The sequence below is a fragment of the Hemitrygon akajei genome, chromosome 15 (assembly GCF_048418815.1).
Source record: "Hemitrygon akajei chromosome 15, sHemAka1.3, whole genome shotgun sequence".
Taxonomy (NCBI): Eukaryota; Metazoa; Chordata; class Chondrichthyes; order Myliobatiformes; family Dasyatidae; genus Hemitrygon; species Hemitrygon akajei.
In genome coordinates this window covers 80272587-80293672 of record NC_133138.1, presented here as the reverse complement: position 1 = coordinate 80293672, position 21086 = coordinate 80272587, and the positions used below count along the sequence as shown (strand labels likewise).

At 39.9% G+C, this 21086-nt stretch overlaps 1 protein-coding gene across 3 annotated transcripts in view; it reads right to left on the bottom strand.

Moving 5' to 3' along the window:
- Positions 1 to 1803: 1803 nt before the first annotated feature.
- The window catches only part of jakmip2 (janus kinase and microtubule interacting protein 2), a 261397-nt gene continuing 242114 nt past the window's right edge, over positions 1804 to 21086 (bottom strand). For 2 of the 3 annotated variants that reach the window (XM_073067853.1, XM_073067855.1), the window contains 5 exons: positions 18561 to 18629; positions 16534 to 16611; positions 14389 to 14592; positions 9586 to 9651; positions 1804 to 5303 (listed from right to left, as the gene is read on the bottom strand). In XM_073067853.1, the coding sequence (XP_072923954.1) occupies positions 5127 to 5303; positions 9586 to 9651; positions 14389 to 14592; positions 16534 to 16611; positions 18561 to 18629 (594 nt within the window). In that variant the 3' untranslated portion in view covers positions 1804 to 5126. Of the gene's footprint in view, positions 5304 to 8976; positions 9051 to 9585; positions 9652 to 14388; positions 14593 to 16533; positions 16612 to 18560; positions 18630 to 21086 lie in introns of all 3 variants that reach the window. The other variant, XM_073067854.1, reaches the window with a different exon arrangement.

Sequence of the window (21086 nt, the reverse complement as noted above, 5' to 3'; positions counted from 1 at the left end):
TCACTGCAGATGTGAGTGCAACTGATGATAGCCATTGAGGCATCTCACCCTGCTCTTGGTCACTGGGCATGACTGTCATGCTTTTGAAGCAGGTGGAAAACTTTGGCTGCAGCAGTGAGAGATTGAAGATGTCCTTGAACACTCCTGTCACATTTTCAGAACCCTACCAGCTACACCATCAGGACACGACACCTTGCAAGTGTTCACGCTCTTGAAAGATGTTCTGATGTTGGCCTCTGAGTCCGAGATCACGGGGTCACCACATGCCACGGAGATTTGCACAGGTGTAGGTTTATTTTCCCTTTCATTAAGCTCACCTGAGAAGTGAAGCATCATAGCCATTCATGATTTTAGGTTTTGCTTTGTAGGAAATAATGGCCTGCAAACCATGTTATAGCTGATATGCATCCAATTCCTTCTCTGCCCTCAATCTGAATTGCTTTTTCACTCTTAAAATAGCTTCCTGTTGGTCATAGCTGGAGTTCTTGTATTTAGATCACTGGTCTTGAATGCCACAGATCTATGAATCGCTTGGTTTATCCATAGTAACCAGTCATCTAAAGTAACGTTGTGTGCCAAGTTGGTTATCTCATCATGTCTATAGTGGGTGCTTGGAACTGACTGCCAGGGAGGTGGTAGAAGTAGTTATGAGAAAGGCATTTAAGAGGCTCTTCATTAGTCACATGAATGAGAGGAAGAAGGAATATGGATCATGTGCAGACAAAAGGGATGTTTAGTTGGGAATCATTAGCTTAATTAGTTTGCCCAGGATCATGTGCTTAAGTATCCATTTCACAGTAGTATTCTGTTAAAACTTTGGAATGAAAATCAGCCAACCATATGATATGGAACCAAATATGTGTTACTCTTTCTTTGAAAGAGCATCATACAATCACTCGCACCCTACTACGCTGTGCGATGTCCAAGCGACTGAAATGCATCTGTTTTTTTCATTGGCATCTCGGAGGCATACTTGTGTACCTATTCTTCACAATGCCAGTAGCATGGTCACTTTGATTCTTATTTTATCCCACAAGTAACTTTATATATTATCTTTCTGAATTTGGCTCCTGTGGGCAGTTAATTCACTTTTTATTGAATCATTTTGGGCAGTTTGCTCTCCATTTGTGTGGTGCAGTGTGCATGGGTATTCACAGAAACAGTAGTAGAAGTTGAAGCCTAAGTAAGCCATTCAGCTGTTCAATTAGATCAGGGCCAATCCTTTTACTTAGTCTTTCTTCCACAAACTTATATCCCTCAATTTATCACAAGTTTACCCATTTCTATCTCAGACATACTTAACAACTGAACCTCCATGTTCTGACCAGGACAGATATCTGTGAAGTCCTTGTTGGCTGATCCTTATCCTGTTCATCCTTTCTGATTCCAAGACACATGGGAGTAGAATTTCTGGAATATTTGTCTTTGGAACTCCCTTCCTCAAAGGCTGACAGAGGTAGAGTTGATGAATATTTTTAAGGTACTTGAGACTGTGAAAGGCAGAGAAAACTTGAGGGGCCAGGTTACCTACTCCTGCTCCGAATTTGTAAGTCGCCTTGCAGTAGCTTTCTCCAAATCTGATTTATTAACTGAGGTTTGGGAGCTTTCTCTTCTCTGTATCTTCTTCCAGAAGAATACATAATTAATAATCTTATTAATTATTTTGAAGTTAAGTGTTTGGATTAAGTATTCACACTCCAGTTTCGAAAGCACACGTTATTTACAAAGGATGATTGAAAGCACAAAGGATGTTCACAAGAGGCAGCAAGTCACAGGGAAGAGATGTTGCAGATTAATGCAAAATTATAAGAAAAACATGTTTTTATTTCTTTATACAAACTCCAACTAAATACTTGTTTAAATAGTGTCAATAATAAATTAAAAAAATAACCGTTCATAAACATAACATGGCATTAATATTCCTCTACACATTAATACATTTTATTACATCTGCTTGCAAATCCTCTCAGATATTATTCAAAGGATCTATGGTAGAGTTTCTGCAAACCATTGTTTTAATTACTTAATTGACTTCTGCAAAATAATATTTTCAAGTTTTCATTATTCACCTAGCTCCTGCTGAATGTATTAACTCATTCTTAACTGGAAGTGCCTGTTTGTGTGGAGAAAAGACGGTCAGACTCTGAAATCCTAGATTCATCTGATAAATTTTCTGAGCCAGAATTGGGCCAGAAGTATAACATAAGAATTAAAAACCTTACTCAGGGTTCCTAAAACGTTATCTCTAATCATCTGGTTAACATTTTACATGCATTTAATATTTTCATAACTAATAAATAAAATTCTTTAAAGAAAATTAAAAATGTACAGCTGTTTTAATGTTTCTGTGAATGCTTGCAGCATTCAGGAAAGAAAATGTTAAGTCCAGAGAACTTCAGGTCCGTACAAGTAATGTGGTGACCTTGGGCGGTCATTATTCAATTTCACAACATAATCCTGTTTTATTTGTTTGTTGCAGTGGGAGGAGAAACAGAGGTGTATGAAAACCAAGGACCAAAGCTATTTGGCTGTAACACATTTCCAAGGTTCTGATGTTGTAGTGCTTTTTGGTATGCTATTAGCAATTGGACTATCTCTGCATCATAATCCTGAGGTTAGTACTGATCTGAAGCTCTGTAACAGAGAGAACCCCTCACTATATTTAACCTGTACCACAATGTACAAGTGAAGAGCTGGTGACCCGCAGGGCTATGGATTAAGTAGCTAGGAGGAGGAATTAGGCTGAGTAGCTGTTTATCAACTGGCAGCGATTCATTGGGATGAATTGCTCCCTCTTGCATTGTAACTGTCTATGATTTTGCAGCAAGGTACTAACTCTGCCAAAGTCGTCTCAGCCTTTGATCACATTTTACGAGCCAAACCTCACCCCATAACAGTGGGTTACTGTTGCAGCATGAATGATCCAGTGTTGCTACAAAGAGGTTCCGGTGAAGGATGGTAAATCGGGACAATGTGTGGAATTGCATAGTTATTCAGGCTGTTTTGAAGGTGAATGGAAACCTTTCTCAAGAACTTCCTCAACTCTGCTGACGTACATTTTCAGGCCTGAGTGTTCTATTCTTCGGCCCGTGTAGCCTCAGCTGGGATCCTCTACACTTATATAGTGTAGCATTGACAAGGAGTAGAATGCAACAGCTTTGTAATTGGTTACCTCCTGCCAGATAGTTGTGAGAGTCTGACCATACACACAGATACAATCATTCTAGACCAATCCTATATCAAGTTATTAATTTTAATGCCCACACAATTGTTTTAAATGCTACCATAAACTCAAGCAGATAACAGGGCTTGAAATGATTTAAGAATACCAACACATATGGAACAAAGGTGGAGCAAGATAAAGCTGAAAAAAAGTACCAAGAAAATTAAAAGGAATTATGAGAGGTATAGATAGGGTGAATGCAAGCAGACTTTTTCCACTGAGGTTGGGTGGGACTGCACTAGAGGTCATGGTGTAAGGGTGAAAGATAAAATGTTTAAGGGTAACCTTCATTCAGAGGGTTGTGAGAGTGGAATGAGCTGTCAGTTCAAGTGGTGCATGTGAGATCAATTTCAACATTTAAGAGAAGTTTGGATAGGTACATGGATGGTAGGGGTATGGAAGGCTGTTGTCCTGGTGCAGGTCGATGGGAGTAGGTAGTTTAAATGGCTCGGCACAGACTAGATGGGCAGAAGGGCCCGCTTCTGTGCTGCGCTTTTCTATGATTCCAAAGGGACAAATTTCAAATTGTAAGAGAAACATGCAAGACAGATCTAGAAAAGGGACTGGAGTCAATTCATCTTTGGATGGCAGTGCTGAAGCGATTCAACAGTGTCTGTTGATGACTGCTATCACTTTTGTCTAATTCAATACTGTTGATGTCATGCTTTAGTGCTTGTAACCAATGTAGGTTTCTTGGCCTTTTCTTAAAACAGGATTCAGGACTAGCTTAAAAAGTCTGGCTTTCATATCTGCAAGTCATGTCCTCTATGCTTTCATAACAATTCTCTTACATCAGTTGACCAAATTGCCCCTTTCATTTCATTATTCACTCATATTTCAATTAAATTTTACTTTTACCATTTTTCTACAGCTGTCTGGTCTGATGTCTATTTTTAAGATTTCATTACTCAAGCTTGTTACTGTTACACAGGGGTGGGAGCTATACAGGAACTCCACTTCCTGAAATGGAAAATCCCCAAATTCCAGACTAAAAGGGACATGAAATTATTCTGTAGTCCAAGTGTATTAAATGGAGTGAGTGCAGGAAGCTCAAAAACGCCAAACCTACTGTTTGCTTAGTTGTGAGTCCATTGTCCATCAATTGTGAACAATTTACCGGTTGCCACATTGGACATTTACTTCTCCATTCACCAGGATAATGGAGAAAGCTAATCAAATCATATATTCCTCAAAGAATTGGAGGGAAAAAAGTCAACTTAACATTAAATCCACAGTGTGATAATGAAAGGCACCTGTTAGATTTTACCATAGTGGTCAGATTCATTCAACTAGTAAGGAATGAGTTAATATATTCACAGCTATGAGGGAAGGACCTAGATGGACAGCTCTTGAATTTTTGTAAACTTGCACAACAGTTCACATAAAATGTTGCCACAACTGCTCAACTGGGCCCAGGTATGCTTCTCCAGATGAACAATTAACCTCCCCACAGAGGTCTCATTAGTTCTTTAATCCCCAAGTTTCATCCCGTCTTCATTTGTTTCTTTCTTCTAACTTATCATGTCTTCCTTGGTCAAGAAATGCCCTCAGTGTTACCATTGCTGAAGAAATTCATAGAATCCCTGTAAATCTGTGTGATGTCCTTCAACCCTGTATGGTTTCAGTTTGTACATCACTACTAGTTAGTTCCTCTCTGAGAAATTTGATTACAAATTTGTAATCATACGTTATTCTCTCTGCGATGTCTTCACCCTTTAGTCCTGAATACAGTGGTGTTCTGATATTTTATTGTTCCCCTGCACAGCAGGGATAAGTTGATTTTCTTCACTTTGGTTCCATGTCTAAGACACTTCTTTTTGTGTATCTTTGCCATTAATGTGGTTTTATTTTGCTTCAAAATACTCTTCATTTGCAATGCAGTTGTTGCTAAATGCAACAGGTATTAAGACTTGTGACTTCCTTCAACAGGGAGAATCAAGCAAAATAAATCTTGGGTAATTGTTCTGGCAAAGTAGGCAGACAATCTCAGGCATAATCTTTTCTGCTTTTCTTCACTTCCATTAGGATGATTCAACATGATCACTTCATTGACTTCCAACCATTTTAACCATCCAGTACCCTGCAAAATGCACATAGACAGAAAGGCAACATTAAACTCTTATTACAAAGCTCACCCCATGTCCTTATTTCTAACTGTCAGATTTCTAATTGCACTTTTCTTTGATGAGTGGAGACAGAATTTAGTCTAATTTTATGTGGCAAAGTGAGATGTTATTGTAGTCAAGAGCAAGCTTAATTGAGGTTGAGTTAATCTAGGTCTCAGGTTTCATTTTGCATGTAATGGGTGAGGAATTTAGGGACTAACACTGAACAATATAGCAGCAAGGCATCAGTGAAACTATTGTGCAAGATTCAGTGATCACTGACAAACGGCGAATTGAGATCGACTATCTGCCTTCATATCTCTCCTTAAACTACCACAGGATCAGAGGGAGTTGATAGATCACAAACAAAGCAGGCACTGGATGTTTAGCAATTCTGAAATTTCATTCATGAATTTATCTATGAAGTTCAAAGAATAAGTAAATATCGAAACGCTCCACAATGTTCTTCTTTGACTGGTGGAAAACAAGCTAATCTTGATGGGAAGTAACATGTATAGATGGACTTGAAGCTCTTTATTTTGAAGAGGTGACCAAGTGGACTGTCAAATGTGGGACAGTGGATTTGGTCTAAATGGACTTTGGCAAGGCTTCTAACAAGGTCTAGTATGGTAGGCTGGTCTGAAAATTTGGATCAGATGGAATGTAGGATGAGCTAGCCATTTGGATACTGCATTGGCTTGGGGAAAGGAGGCAGGAGGTGGCAGCTGAGTGTTGTTTTTCAAAATGGAGCTCAGTGTTGTGCTCCAGAGATTGTTACTGAATCTACTGTTCTTCATCTTCTATATAAATGATCTGGATGACAGCATTGTTAGTGTGGTTAAAACCAAAATTGGTCATGTACTGGACAGTGAAGAGGGTTATCTAAGTTTACAAAGGGTACTAGAAGTGGGTCAGAAAATTGCAAATGGAATTTAAATCAGAATAGTGTGAGGTGTTGCACTTTGGTACGTGGAAACAGGCTAGGACTTGCGCAGGAAATGGTATGTCCCCAGAAAATGATATATAACAGAGGGACCAAGATTTACAGATACAAAGATCCCTGAAAGTGAAGGTGGTGGTGAAGGTGTTTGGAACATCATGTAACAGCTGTACAAGAAATTGGTGAGGCCACATTTGGAATACTGTGTGCAGTTATGGACATCTGGCTATAGCAAGGATATCTTAAAACTAGATGGGATGCAGAAAAGATTTCTGAAGATATTACTAGAACTGGAGAGTTTTATCTATAAAGAGTGACTGAACAGGCTGGAAAGAAAGCTGAAGGGCTTATAACATCTAGAGTGGCATAGATAAGGTGAATGGTCACATTCTCATAACCAGTATAGGGATTCTAAAACAAGAGCACATGGGATTAGGTCACAAGGAAATGATTTAAAAGAGATCTGAGAGACAAATTTTTCGTACACAGAGCATGGTAGGTATATGGAACAAACTTCCAGGGAAATGGTAAAAGTGGGTACAACTATAACATTTAAATGACATTGTAGAAGATATACAAACAGGAAAAATTTGGAGAAGAGTGGGTCAAACATGAGGAAATGGAACTAGCTCAAGTAGACAACTTGCTTGGCATGGACAAGTTGGACTGAAGGTCATGTTTTCATTGTGAATGAGTCTCTGAAATCACATGGGTTGAATTGTCAGCAGAAAGTGATTTTGTGGATCAGGTAGACCATACTATTCTATTGTGAAGGGAAGCTGATAGCTTGTTGTGAACTAGAATAGTGACATACTTTACGTGAAATAGACAAGAGGTGACCAGACAACAATATTTCTGCACAAGCAAAATATGTTCAATCTTAATGATCTAAATCTATGGAACTGTTACTAGAATATTAGCTAATTGAAGTTGCTTTGAGTTTCAGTGCTTGTTGATTACTATTTGGTAGAGATTTCAGACCTGGGACTTGCACACTGCTTTCAACATTTGGGACAAGATTACAAAGCCGTAACCTATTTAATAAAAGGCAAGCAGATAATATGTACCAGTGTGGTCTACACAGCCAAAACATTTAGTGAGCACATTCTATGAAAATACTTATAGGCTCTTTATTCATTTAATAACAGAGAAGAAACAGATAAAGGCATAGATATCTAATAGATTTACAATAAATCTTTCATACTAATGAACAAAGTTGGATGGATTGAGAGGAAAGGATATTAGGGTAAAATGCCTGTCCAACTGTAAAAGAGAAGTGACTGCACTTCAAATAACTCTGCTTTTATGATAAACGAGTGCTAGGAATAATAGGACAATCAATACGAATGCACCTGCAGAAAAATAACTGTAGAAATAGCCAACATTTTCCTGTCAAAAGCAAATGAGCAAAGGTGAGATTTCCATGGGAATTCTCACTAATCATCTGCACTAACTCCAGTGGGATGCTGATGGTGTTTCAGTGATCATTCAAGCAAATGTCACCCAAAGGAGATCAGGAAAATCAACCTTAAAATGTCAACACATTTCTTTTTCCTATCATTTGATTGACTGCCACTTCTTTCCAAGGAAGTTAAGACCTGAAGCAGTTCTTTTCTCTGCACTGTGATTAAGTTATTCAGCATCCCCCAGCATTTTCCTTCTCATTTCTCACATGCTACTCTTTCTCTTTCCTTCTTCTGTATGGTTAAGATTATGTAGCATAAAGGACAATTTCCATTTGCCCTACATGAATTGATGGTGTTCTTTTTTGAGGCTCAGTCCTGACGAAGGGTCTCAGCCCGAAACGTTGACTGCTCATTTCCATGGATGCTGCCTGACCTGCTGAGTTCCTCCAGCTTGTATGTGTTGTATAAAGGTGTTACCTCTCAAGTCGCTTTTAAATCACTCTCCTCTTACCTTGTACCATTTAGATTCCAGATTTTTATTTGCATGTTATGCTTTAGGAAAGATAGACTATGATACCCTAATTAGAATTCTTTATCCCGCGCTTGGATACTACTCAGTGAAGATTTGACTTAATTCCTTTAATAATTGCCAACGTATTTCAAAACTTTTACAGAATTTCTCTGAACTCCCATTGGTAAATGAGCAAAGCTTAAAAAATATCAAATTTCAGATTCTTCAAAATAAACCCTGCTTGCTGTTTCACTTCCCCAGATAAATTCCTAGCATCTCAGCAAGCTTTAGGTTGAGAAGAATATCCTATTATTTCTGTCCACATTTTATTGCAAAGTGAAACTACAAAGCCTATTCTTGTTTAGAATTGTGTTTTTGAAGAAGAGACAGTTCAAGCACTGTCACCATTTAGTGGATGTATTTTTAAGCAGTGGGAATCCAATACACTGAATTTCTGATAATTCTATAGAAAAATATGTCACTGATTGTTACATCTACAAATTCTAGTGGGAAAATGTCTCTTCATTTTTTCTACATTTCCAGGGGTGTGTTATAAAAATGAGAACATACCCCAACAATGAGATAATAAATATTGGTTCCTGTCGTGCCTTTTTAACAAGATGGATCTGCAACTTGTTGTCTTTCTGACTTCTGACAGGAAGATGGAGAGGCTTGGAAGAATGACCATCAAACCATTAAAATGTCATAATGAAAGATTCAGTTGATTTTTTTTTTAATAATTGCCCATCAGTCCAATATCAACAAAGGGACTTTATAATAGAGTCACTTACCTTCTTTAGAAGTCCCATTGACATCAAGGCCAAAGGATAAAGGCAAGGGAGAAAAACAAAAATAGAAACAAAAACTGCAGATGGAAAAGAAAATGGAAAGACAGAAGAAGAGCAAAATGTTTAGAACAAGTAGAGTTATATGATAAACAGCATGTATGGAACAATGTTAAAACAGTTTACAACATATGGATTATTCTTACTGACAAACACTACATATTATCCAACTTATGGTTGGGTTAAGGGTCTGAGGGACATTAAAACAAACCAATTAGGAATACTAAAGTTAAACACTGTTACACAGCCAATGCATTTTTTGTTTAACTCCTTGGAGGTGATGCTGCCCTTCTCGTTGGTATATTAAACAATGTGTTAGTCCAGGTATTAGGCTTCTTAGGGGTGATTGAACATAGAATATCAAGCATTGCAAGGACCTTTTGTGAATTCCAATGTTAAGCCCCAGAGAATTTTCCCTTGATGCTGACCACAGCATTTAGTCATCTGAATGACTGTACTCCCTGCAACATTCTCACCACAGGCAAAGTTCCACAAGAAACAACAAATACACAAGGTTAGCTGACTAGTGTGTTTCTGGTAGACTGATACACTCACCTTTTCTTCCAAATCTTTGATTTGCCGATTCTGAACATCAGTCTTGTCCTCCAGGTCTCGTATTCTCTGATGGAACAAAAGTTTCACAATAAGTAGATTGCTGACATAAACAGCAATTTAAAAAAAAACTGCAATTAAGCAATTCAGGATTTGCTTCAATCATCAAAACAAACTCACCAACATCCCTTTAAATGCTGAGTAGAAATTTAGCATCACGATATCCTTCTATACAATCACTCTGCAATGCCATTACTCAGTGCAACTGAATTTCAGAAGGTATTTACAATGGGCATCTAATATTATACATTGGTGTAATGCAAAACCAAAGATAAATATTAACCCAACACACATAAAATGCTGGTGGAACACAGCAGGCCAGGCAGCATCTATAGGGAGAAGTACAGTCGACGTTTTGGGCCGAGACTCTTCATCAGGACTAACTGAGAGGAAAGATCTTATTAGAGATCCGAAGCAGCCAGAAGACCAGAGCAGGGTGTCCATGAAGAGGAGGAGGGTTGAAGATGGGATAAATATTAACCCATTTATTTTAACTTGCCAGTACAAGCTGTATATTCCTTATTTAACAGGAGAACACCTTCAATATTATCACATTATCAATGGTAAGGTACTAGGGAGTATTGTGGAACAGAGAGATCCAAAGATTCTTGAAGGTGTTAGTGATTAAAAAGGCATATGGGATGCTGGCCTTCAATAATCAGGGCAGTGACTACCAGATCAGGGAGGTTATACAGCAACTTTCCAGGCTTCAGCTGGAGAACTGCATGCAGTTCTGGTTACTTTATTGGAAAGATATGACAGTGCATGGAGATTCACTGGGATGTTAACTGGGGTGGAGTATTTTACTGAAGAGGAAAGACTTGAGAGGTTTTCCTCTGAAATGCAGAAGCTCAAGTGGTGACATGATTGTGTACATAAAATTGAGTCGTATAGTTCAAATTTAAGTATCATTCAAGCATACAAGAATACCCATGAATATAGCCAAACAAAACAGCATTCCTCAGGAACCAAGGTACAAAACACTGTACCAATAGTCATACACAGCACAAGGCGCATATAGAACATATAAGATAGCAAATAAATATAGAGTAACACAAAAAAATATATAGACCAAGCCCAAGCGGCACATCCTATAAACTGATGGTACATGGGAGTTATCGGCAAAAACCAACAGTTATCATCAGTAGCGCACAGGTGGACTAGGCATGTCTGCAACTAGCTTGTCACTCCACCGATTGAACTCTGGCGGCAGCACCAATGGAAGGGACCAGCCCTCGACCCAGCACGAACGCTGTGCCGCACCTCCTCTGGCGTCTTCCCTCCAACAAGCACGCCCAACCGGCAGCTTGAGGCCTAGAACTCACAACAACTAAGGCCACACAGCTCCTCTGCCAATTATCTTGACAATCAAAAAGAAAAACAGACTTGCAGCATTTTACATTATCAATGTTCGACGGGGTCTTGCGATTGCAAGAGAAATGTCAATAAAATCAAAAGGCATTGGTTTATGATAAGATCAATTTTAGCTTCTGCCCAAGACTTCACTTCCCCCTCTTTGACCAGTTAGTGGCTTGACCCTGCAGCAAGTACAACCTTTCCAGCCACCCCTGCAAACCTCACACCCTGTGCAGTGGCTCCTCTATCCCAGATGGTAATGCAACCAGTTAGAACGCTCATTACTGTACTTCCGTAGCAATTTGAGTGTGTCTTTGGTAACATACCAATTCTCCTCAAACTCCTAATGAAATATAATGGCTTCATGCCTTCTTTGTAATTGTATCAATATGTTGGGCCCAGGATAGATCCTCAGAGATGTTGACACTCAGGAACTTGAAACTGCTCACCCTTTCCACTGCTGCTCCCTCAATGAGGACTGGCATGTGTTTCCTTGACTTTCCCATCCTTGTCCACAATCAGTTCCTTGCCCTTACTGATGTTGAAAGCAAAGTTGTTGTTGTGACACCACTCAACCAACTGCAGTCAATAAACAACAGGCTGCGGTAACTATTGCTATTGTCCAGGTGATCCAAGGCTGAGTGGAGAGCCAGTGAGGTTACAAATTTCAATGGGTCCAGGTCCTTGCTTTTGCAGGAGTTGTTTCTGGCCATGAACAACCTCTCAAAGTACTTCATCACAGTTGATGTGAATGTCAGTGGGTGCTAGTTGATGAGGCAGCTCACCCTGTTCCTCATGGGCACTGGTATGATTGCCACCCTATTGAAGCAGGTGGGAACCTTCAAATGCAGCAGAGAGAGAGATTTTAAAATATCCTCGAACACTTCTGCCAGTTGGTGGACACAGGTTTTCAGAGCCCCAGAGTACACCATCAGGGCTTGATGGCTTGCGAAGTTTCGTCCTTTGAAAGATGTTCTGACATTAGGCTCCGAGGCAGAGATCACATGGTCAGCAGCGGCTGCAGGGATTCACACTTGTAGCTTTGTTCTCTCTTTCAAAGCATACCTAAAAAGCATTGAGCTCAGATGTGAGTGAAGCATTACAGCCATTTATGATGCTGGGTTTCACTTGGTAGGAAGTATGACCTGCAAACCCTGCCAGAGTTGACGTTCCATCTCTAACCTCAATCGGAATTGTTTTCACACCCTTAAGGTAGAATCTAGGTTGTACCTGGATTCTTGCATATTTCTGGATCACTGGTCTTGAATGTCACAGATCTAGTCCTCATCAAACAATCAATCTCCTGGTTCATCCATAGGTTTTTGTTTGGATATGTTCGGTATGTTGTTGAAGGTAAACATTCATCCACACCGGTCTTGATGAAATTAGTGACAAGCGTGGCCATATTCATTCAGACTCAAAGATGAATCCCTCAATGTTGCCCAGTCCACCGACTAAAAGCAGTCCTGTAAGCACTCCTCCGCCTCCCTTGAGCATACCCTACTTGGTCCACACCACCAGTGCTGAGATCTGTCGTCTCTGCAAATACAGCCAGATGATAGTACTTACCAAAGTGCAGCTATCCGATGGCATGGTAAACATTCTTGATAGCGCGATAGTGGTACTAAAGTGGTCAAGTGTTTTGGCTCCTTTGGTTCCACAGGTGACACATTGGTGATAGTTGTTTAGAAGTTGAAATCTCCCACAATGATAGAGAGGCATCAGGGTGTGCAATTTTGTGCCTATTGATTACATTGCTCAGTTCCAGTAGTGCCTGTTTGACATTGGCCTGTAGTAGAATGTACACTACTATCAGGATGATGGTGGTAAACTCCCTTGGCTGATAAAATGGATGACATTTGATTGCTGGATCTTCCTGATCAGGTGTGCAGGACTGAGACAGAACCGTCACATTTGTGCATCACGATAAGTTGATCATAAAGCATACTCCACCTTCTCTGCCTTTAAAAGCCTCAGCTGTCCTGTTGTGGAGAATTGTGAAGCCATTGAGCTGCAGTGCTGCATCTGAAATGGCTGGCAATAGCCATGGTTCCACAAAACAAAGTACACAGCGGTTCATGATGGCCCTCTGCTAAAACTGTCTTGCTCCAAGATCTTCAACTTTATTTTCCAGAGGCTCCACATTCACCAGCAGATTAGTTGGGAATGGGGGTGTCTAGCCTCTGCATTCAATTGTATTTGCAGATCAGCACGCCATCCCGGCTTCCATTTTCTTAAACGGGAACTGCACTTGGGACTCAAGTCTGCCATCTGAGGTTCATTGATTTTGAGTACCGATAGAATTTTTAAAAGTCTTAAAACACTACTGTTTACTGAAGTACCCATTAATGTGACAAGGGATGTCAGCTGTATTAGTTCTAAACAAGAATACTTGATTATTCCCATCGGAGTTGCCTACAAACAGTTGCCTCTTAATGGCCCATCTTAAAAATGGAGCCTTATTCTCCATTCTTGCCACAAACTCCTACTTTTTAATTCTTGGGTTAAGATGTTAATAACTCAACTTCTGAACAGGTTGAGTGGACTAACAGGAAAGAGCGAATTACTGAGGTGAAATAGGAGAAGATATATGAAAGCCCTTAACTCCGAATAGAGTCAATGGGACGCTGTTGTGACGGTGATTTTTTTAAAGCAGGCTTTCTTATTTTTATGAGGCCGAGATGCTAGCTTGACACTCAACCCAGCACAGATGGAAAGTTTGCAAGGGAGCTGGCTGGATTCGAACTCCAGAGCATTTGCTCCGAAGTCCGGCGCTGATGCCACTGCGCCACCAGCCAGCTACTGAGGTGAAATACTGTCTAATTATGGTTTAGTAACAGCATAGCCATAACTAGCAAGAAAACACACATCTGACAACTTACAATGGTTCACTGGCTTCTTGAAAAAGGAGATCTTACTTTATGAATTCTTTCTCCCTCACAACAGAATTCTGAGCGACAATATAAATTGCAATCTTCAAGTCAGTGATACTCATTCAAGTTTATTGCTGGTAACAATATGCCAACCTACTCAGAATCCCATGTCACAAGTGGCACACTCCAGACTGGTTTTGGGAGCTTTCTTTACAAGCCTCACTAATTAAACCACAAAAAAAATACCTCATTGGCAGTCAAGGATCTGAAGTGCTTTGAGGTAGCTCTGTATTTGTAGATAAACATCTTTCTTGTCTGCACGGTGGAACTGAATTTACATATACCTCAAAACAAGTGGATCAAATTTATTTCTCAAATTAAGAGCCACCTTATTCTACCTGTAGCTCACTCACAAATGTCTCCTAATTCTTTTCCCTTGTCTCATCCCTCACAATTTATCTGCTATTTGAGACAGATTGTGCGATTTTGGAAGGAGCCTTTTATTTTTAAGCCTCACCTGATGTGCTTGCTGCAGCAGTTCCATTCGCTCCTGCAGGATTTGGCAGTCATACTCCCTGCTCTTTCTCAGCATCTGACGTCTCAGTTTCTCCACTGCAGTTCGCAGGTCGTCCTTTTGCTTCTCTGTCAGTGATTCTCCAAGTTTAATCACGGTGTCTTGCTGTAGTGCATTGTACAGTGTAGCCTCCAGCTCTTGGATATGCTGAAAAGACAGATTTAACATAGAGGATGGCAGAACAAGCAAAGAAAATGCTGGATGCTGAAAAGAGTCAACATTATTTCTGGGTGAACGTGTGTCCAACACTTTGGGTCTCTTTTTTTTCTCCTAGTATTTTATACCTTTAGTATTCCAGCTCAACAGTTTCAGCTTTCACTCATACAAGAATTGCTGAGAGTGTCATTGGACTATTTTGCCTGGGGTACCCATCGTGAGTATGGACTTCTTAATGGGAACCACTGGATACAAGATGGAAGAACCACAGTTATTGTCTCACTGTCCTGGGAGCATTGAGAAAAGTCCTGGAACCTCCACAATTGCAACTTCTTCTCTACACTCCCTACCACCTACTAATCAAGGTTGATATCTAACAACTCTACACAGATGTGGACTTAACTCAGAGATCCAAGCCTGATTACAGCCAGGTTCCCAAATATTCGAAGATTTATTCAAAACATTGCCCCTCAACTTAAAACATCAGATACAAAGGCTTCCAAAATGATCTGCATGTGGTACTGTATTGTACTTTGCACTAACTGCTGGTAGAGTCATCTGGAATGTTCTATAAAAAGATTCAAACCTCCTTATTTTGTAGACACTAAATGGAAGTATATTGATAAAGATGGAGCAGGTAGTAGGGAGACAAACAACTGAATCAAGTCATTGTTTGAAGATTACACAGTCCAGATACTTGATGTTTTGCTCCATTATCTCTTAAGTCTGAATGGTGTGGATTCTCAGTGAGCTTCTGGAATGAATCATACCCTTAAATGAGAACCTGCTTATTTGAAGGAGGGACTATGAGCAACGTAACTTCCTATTTAGAACCTGCATAAAAAGGGAAGTAACAATCTGAATCAGTAACAAATGAAGCAATTTTAAATAGCACCAGATGTAGTATCTACATCAGAACAAGTGTATGTACTTAATGTGAAGGGATTCATCCCTCATCTGGATTCCATCATCTTTAACCAGTGTCTTTATTCAGTTGTTCCTTTCCCCACCAACTCTCCAAATATGCTCACACAGAACCACTAAACTCAAGAAACTGATAGTGTGGGAATAATGCAAACAAAAATGTGTTGGGTCACGTGAGGCTCAGTTACTATCTGAACCTTTCGAGGAAGTGGAGTATTCTCCAAATCTCCAAAGTTTGTTTCACCCTTTAACAATATTCTAAAACAGACTCTTCACTAACAATGCTTTTGATTCCTTCTTTCTCACAGAAAGCTCCTGATGCAGCTCCATTAATGCTCATATTCAATTGGCAAATTCAAGTTCTTTCCACATAACCTACTGTTATCTGACATGATGAAGGGCACTTTGAAATGTTGCACTTTTGCACTGATGTGATCAACTTACAGGAAAAGTGTGCTTTACTAACAAATGAATTTCATTTAAACTTCAGTGAGATAATCCACAAGTCACAAAGAAATACTCCTCGGTTAGATGGCCAGAGTTCCAGAGAAAAGTTTGAAATTGAGTCATAACCCAGAAGAGGACATTTGAGAAACATTTCTTCAAATACGTTTACTTCGAATCTACAGACCTGGCTTGTCAGATAAACAGACCCCTCAATTCACTTCATACGAAACTTTACTTACGTAATCCAACACATCAATGTTAGTGTGATTGCATTCTCAATTGTTGAATGATGAATATGATGTATACTTAATAATATCTGCATGCAATAAACAATCTATACTTGGGACAGTGAATAATTTATATGTATTACAAAGAACTCTCTGCATGGCTTAGAATGAGCAGCTTGTGCACAACATAATATGTGGAACACTGAACCTACATAATACCTTGAAACAAAATACTATAAACATACAAGGGCACCTTTGCAGAGAGGAAAACTAAATCGCAGTGTACAAAGCTATGTTGTATATTGGGTGATTAGCTTGATCAGAGATTAATTACCATGTATGCTTGGTCCAGGGCTTGCTTCCTATAATCTAACTCTTCCTCCAGGTAGCCTTTTTGTTTACAAAACATATCCTGCAAAGAGAAAGAATATCCATTTAATTCTCACCACTCATTGGTTGGTTCTCTCTATTGCATGATGAATGTCCCACACTCCACATTCAAGGAATGAAGACTTCACCTACTTCTCCTTCAGCCCACAGGAACAGGATGAGACAGTGCACACAAAGGCTCATCAACATAGTTGACAACCTCCTGCCAGGAGCAGAAGGCTGCAACCTCTTGAAGATAGATGGTTCCTCTAGTGGACAGTGTTTTTCACCAAGCAAAAAACAAGAAACTGGAGGTACTCAGAAGGTCAGGCAGCATTCATGGAGGGAGATAGACAATCAACATTGTGGGTCTAGTCCACTTGCCTGGACTGAAAGATAGATAAGAGACAGGTAGGATGAGAAACATGGAGGAAAGGGATGGAGCAAGAGTGACCAGCACCTGTGGTTCAACTGTGGAAATAAGTGGATCCAGGTGATGGGAGGTGATAGGCAAATGGAGGAGGCAAGAATGGAAATTGCAGTAGGTGGGAGGTGGAGGCAACAAAAGGCTGAAGTTGAAGGTAGGAAAGAAAGTTGGAGCATGGAGAGCACAGATGGCAGCAGTGTAATAGAAGGAGTTTCCAATAAACTCCAATAGAAGGAGTTCATGGGGAGGCACAGGTGGAAAGAAACAGGGTGATGGGGAATAGGATGAGTACAGGAAGAAATGGGTGGATCACGAGGAGAGACAGAAGAGACAGGGGGAAGATGTTGCTGGGGACAATGCAGTGTTTGTGTCATCAGGTTGTGGACTACCCAGGTGGAATATGAGACACTGTCATGTTTTGCCTCACCATAGTAGTAGAGGAAGCCAAGGACTGACAAGTTGGTATGGGAATGGAGAATGGAATTAAAATGACTGGCAAGCAGGAGATCCAGATGGCCACAGTGGTCACCTATTTTGTACTGGTATCACCGATGTTGAAGAGACCACATTAGCAATAGCAGATGCAATAAATAAGGCTGGAGGATTTGCACGGGAATACAGGAATTCACTCCCCTACTCCGCTTCATACCTGGATCAAGCTATTGTCCATCTGCTCTTGCTGCACTCCTTTTCATACTGTCCAGCTCCTCTCTACCTTTCAGTCCAGATGAAGGATCTCAATCTAACATCCTGACTGTGATAGACACTGCCTGTCTCAGTAAGCTCCTTTAACATCTTGTTCTTTTTCATTCCGGATTCCAGCATGTGCAGTCTCTTGGGTTCTTCGCCAATTTGAATTGATCAAACAACACGCTTCTCCCCTCCCAATGTTGCAGCAGTGATAGCTTGGAAGAGAGTTGTTTAGATCATTGTACATCTCTCAAGAGATGGTGCAAAGATCATACCCGTTAAACGTTGGTAGTTGAAAGAGCTTGCTTTTTGTCAAATCGTAATACCATGATAGACAGAAAGGGTTGTTAAAGTACTAACACTTATAGATCTGTTTTTTTAATTTAAATACTGCAAATTAATATTATGACCTTAATACAACTTTCACAAACTATGGATGTGTGACCCACAACATTGCTATTAGTAGAGAATAAAACAATTTCTAGCCCTATAATCTATATGCGCATTCATCCTAAAGCTCCATAAATCCATGGATATGCCAATGGTTTGGAATCTGGCTCACCAGGTCCCCATTAAACAGTGTTCCTGTTTCCCACACTTCTTTTAAGTTCACTAGGATTACATCTCCCACATTCACGGTCTTCACTGGAAAATCTATTATGCTATCGTGTAACTTGTAAAGGAAAAAAACAAAACATATGTGTGCTGGGTTATAAGTACAACTAATATCTAATAGACCATAAAATTCTGCTGGTCCAGCATCACCAGACTCACGAGGCCACCGGATGACTGGATTCTACTGCATTAGACAGAGAGAAAGATGTATAACTGTTTCAAGTTGTTCTGTTAGGCACAATGAAAATTATGTTACTCACCATTTCAATCTCCAAATCTATCATCTTCTGATGAAGGGCAGCCTCTGTACCTTCGATTTGTTGCAGCCACTGAAAACAATACAAGTGTTAGTGTTAATGCTGAAAGCATGACATCCACAGCAGTAGTTTGTTAGTACAGAGACCTTTCGACTTTGCCAGTTAGAGAGATCATAATTAATTTATTATGCATCCATTAACAGTGTATATTATAGTAATCCATAGCCCCTGGATGCCTCTGAACATCAGAAACCTCAGACTTAGATCTTGGGCTCTTTGACCAATTGTTCATGTCCTCATTTCATAAACATTCCCAAGGTTATCAATAAGTTGGACCTAATTTTCACTTTAGTCAGAATGACTAACTTCAGTAGTCAGAACGAGCACTGTTTATATCAGATACTGAATGGACAGTCCAGTCCAAAAACCGTTCATCATTATGTGCCATGTTGTACGACATGGGCAATCATGGTCTTTCATCTGAGAAGTTCTAATAAGCTCTTTAAAACTTTTCCCTGTCCATCCCTCGATGTAACTCACGATTGTCATGCACTGCTGACCATGACTTCTACTTCCACCACTTTTTCCCGTCATTGCAAGACATTCAAACTTCTCTTTCCTAGAAATTCCAGCTGCCATTTCCTAATAAATCATTAGGCTAGAAAAATACGTAACATATTCTGAAAATCATAAGAGAAGTTAAATATTATACGGATACCCATTGTAAAGCTGTAACATAATTCCAAGTTGAAAAAAAAAAGTACAGGGCATAAAAGAGGAGCATTTATGGTGATCCATTTTGTTTTCATTTGTTGATGCTACAATGCATATTGGCTTTCTTGTAAGGGTCCTTGTGATGTGCACGGCAGGCTGGATTTATTATCCTCTGTAGAGATCATATTGTGGTGAACTTCCAAGAATTCATAGGACATTATAAAGGAGACAAAGAACCAAGAATAAGGCTATCCCTTTCTCCCTCTATGCTTTAGGACTGGTGAATATCAACCCCCAGAGTACCAGGAAAGGATAAATCCACCCTTCTTTCATTGGCTTCATTTCTTCTAATATATACCACAATTATTTGTTCCTGTCAGAATAGAAGGTAAGGGTAACATGCTTAGAGAGGTATTGACGTCCTAGTTAAGAAAAAGGAGGAGGTGCATAGCAGGAATAGTCAGGAAGGAGCAAATCTCATACTCGAAGAGTATAAGAAATCTAAGAGAACACTTAAGGAGGAAATCATATTGAATTAAAGAAGGCATGAGTTTGCTCTAGCACACAAGGTAAAGCAGAATCCCAACTGCTTCTACAGATATATTAAGAGCCAAAGGATAATAAGGGACAAAATTGGTCCTCGGAAAGATCAGAGTGGTCATCTACGCATGGAGCTGAAAGAGATGGAAGAGATCTTAAGTTGATTTTTTGTATCTGTATGCACTTGGGACACAGAGTCTATAGATGTGAGGCAAAGCAATAGTGACATCATGGATCTTATTCAGGTTGGAGAGGAGGAGATGTTTGCTGTCTTGAGACAAATTAGGGTGGATTATTCTCAGGGCCTGACAAAGCCAGTGCAGAAACTGCAGAGGCCCTAGCAGAGATATTTAAAGGGTCCTTAGCCACGTGTGAGGTACCAGAGAATTGCAGAATAGCTAATTTTGTTCCGTTGTCTAAGAAAGGCACAAAGAATAAGATAGGAATTTATAGGCTAGGGAGTCTGACATCAGTAGTGGTCAAGTTATGAATGGTATTCTAAGAGACCAGATATACAAGTATTTGGATAGATGGGGACTGATAGTCAACATGGTAGATCATGTCTATGCAATCATAAAGAGTTTTTCAAGGGAGTTATCAGGAAAATCGATGAAGGCAAGGCAGTGAATGTTGTCTACCTGGTCTTTAGTAAGGCCTTTGACAAGGGGTCTCACATGGAAGGTTGGTCAAGAAGGTGTAATCTCTTGGCACTTCAGATGAGGTAGTACATTGGGTTAGCCATTGGCCTTGCAAGAGCAGCCAAGGTGTGGTAGCAGATGGTTGCCCCTCTGACTGGAGGTTTGTGACTACTGGTGTGCCGCAGGAATTGGTGCTGGGTCTGTGTTACTTGACATCTACAGTAAAACGTTCTGGATGCTTTGGATGACCAAAATTGCAGAAATACACTAAGATTGGTGGTGTAGTGGATAGCGAGCAAGACTATCAAAGCTTGCAGAATGATCTGGACCAGCTGAAAAGTGGGCTAAAAAAATGACAGATGGAATTTAATATAGCCAAGAGTGAAGTGTTGCACTTTGGGAAGACAAACCAGGGTAGAACTTATACAGTAAGCAGTAGAGCACTGAGGAGAACAGAGGGATTTTGAAATACAGATCCATAATTCCTCAAAAATTATTTCACAGGTAGATAGCATCATAAAGAAAGCTTTTGTCACATTGGACCTCATAAATCAAAGTATTGAGTACAGGAGTTGAGATGTTATTTTGAAGCTGTACAAGGTATTGGTGAGGCCTAATTTGGAGTATTGTGTGCAGT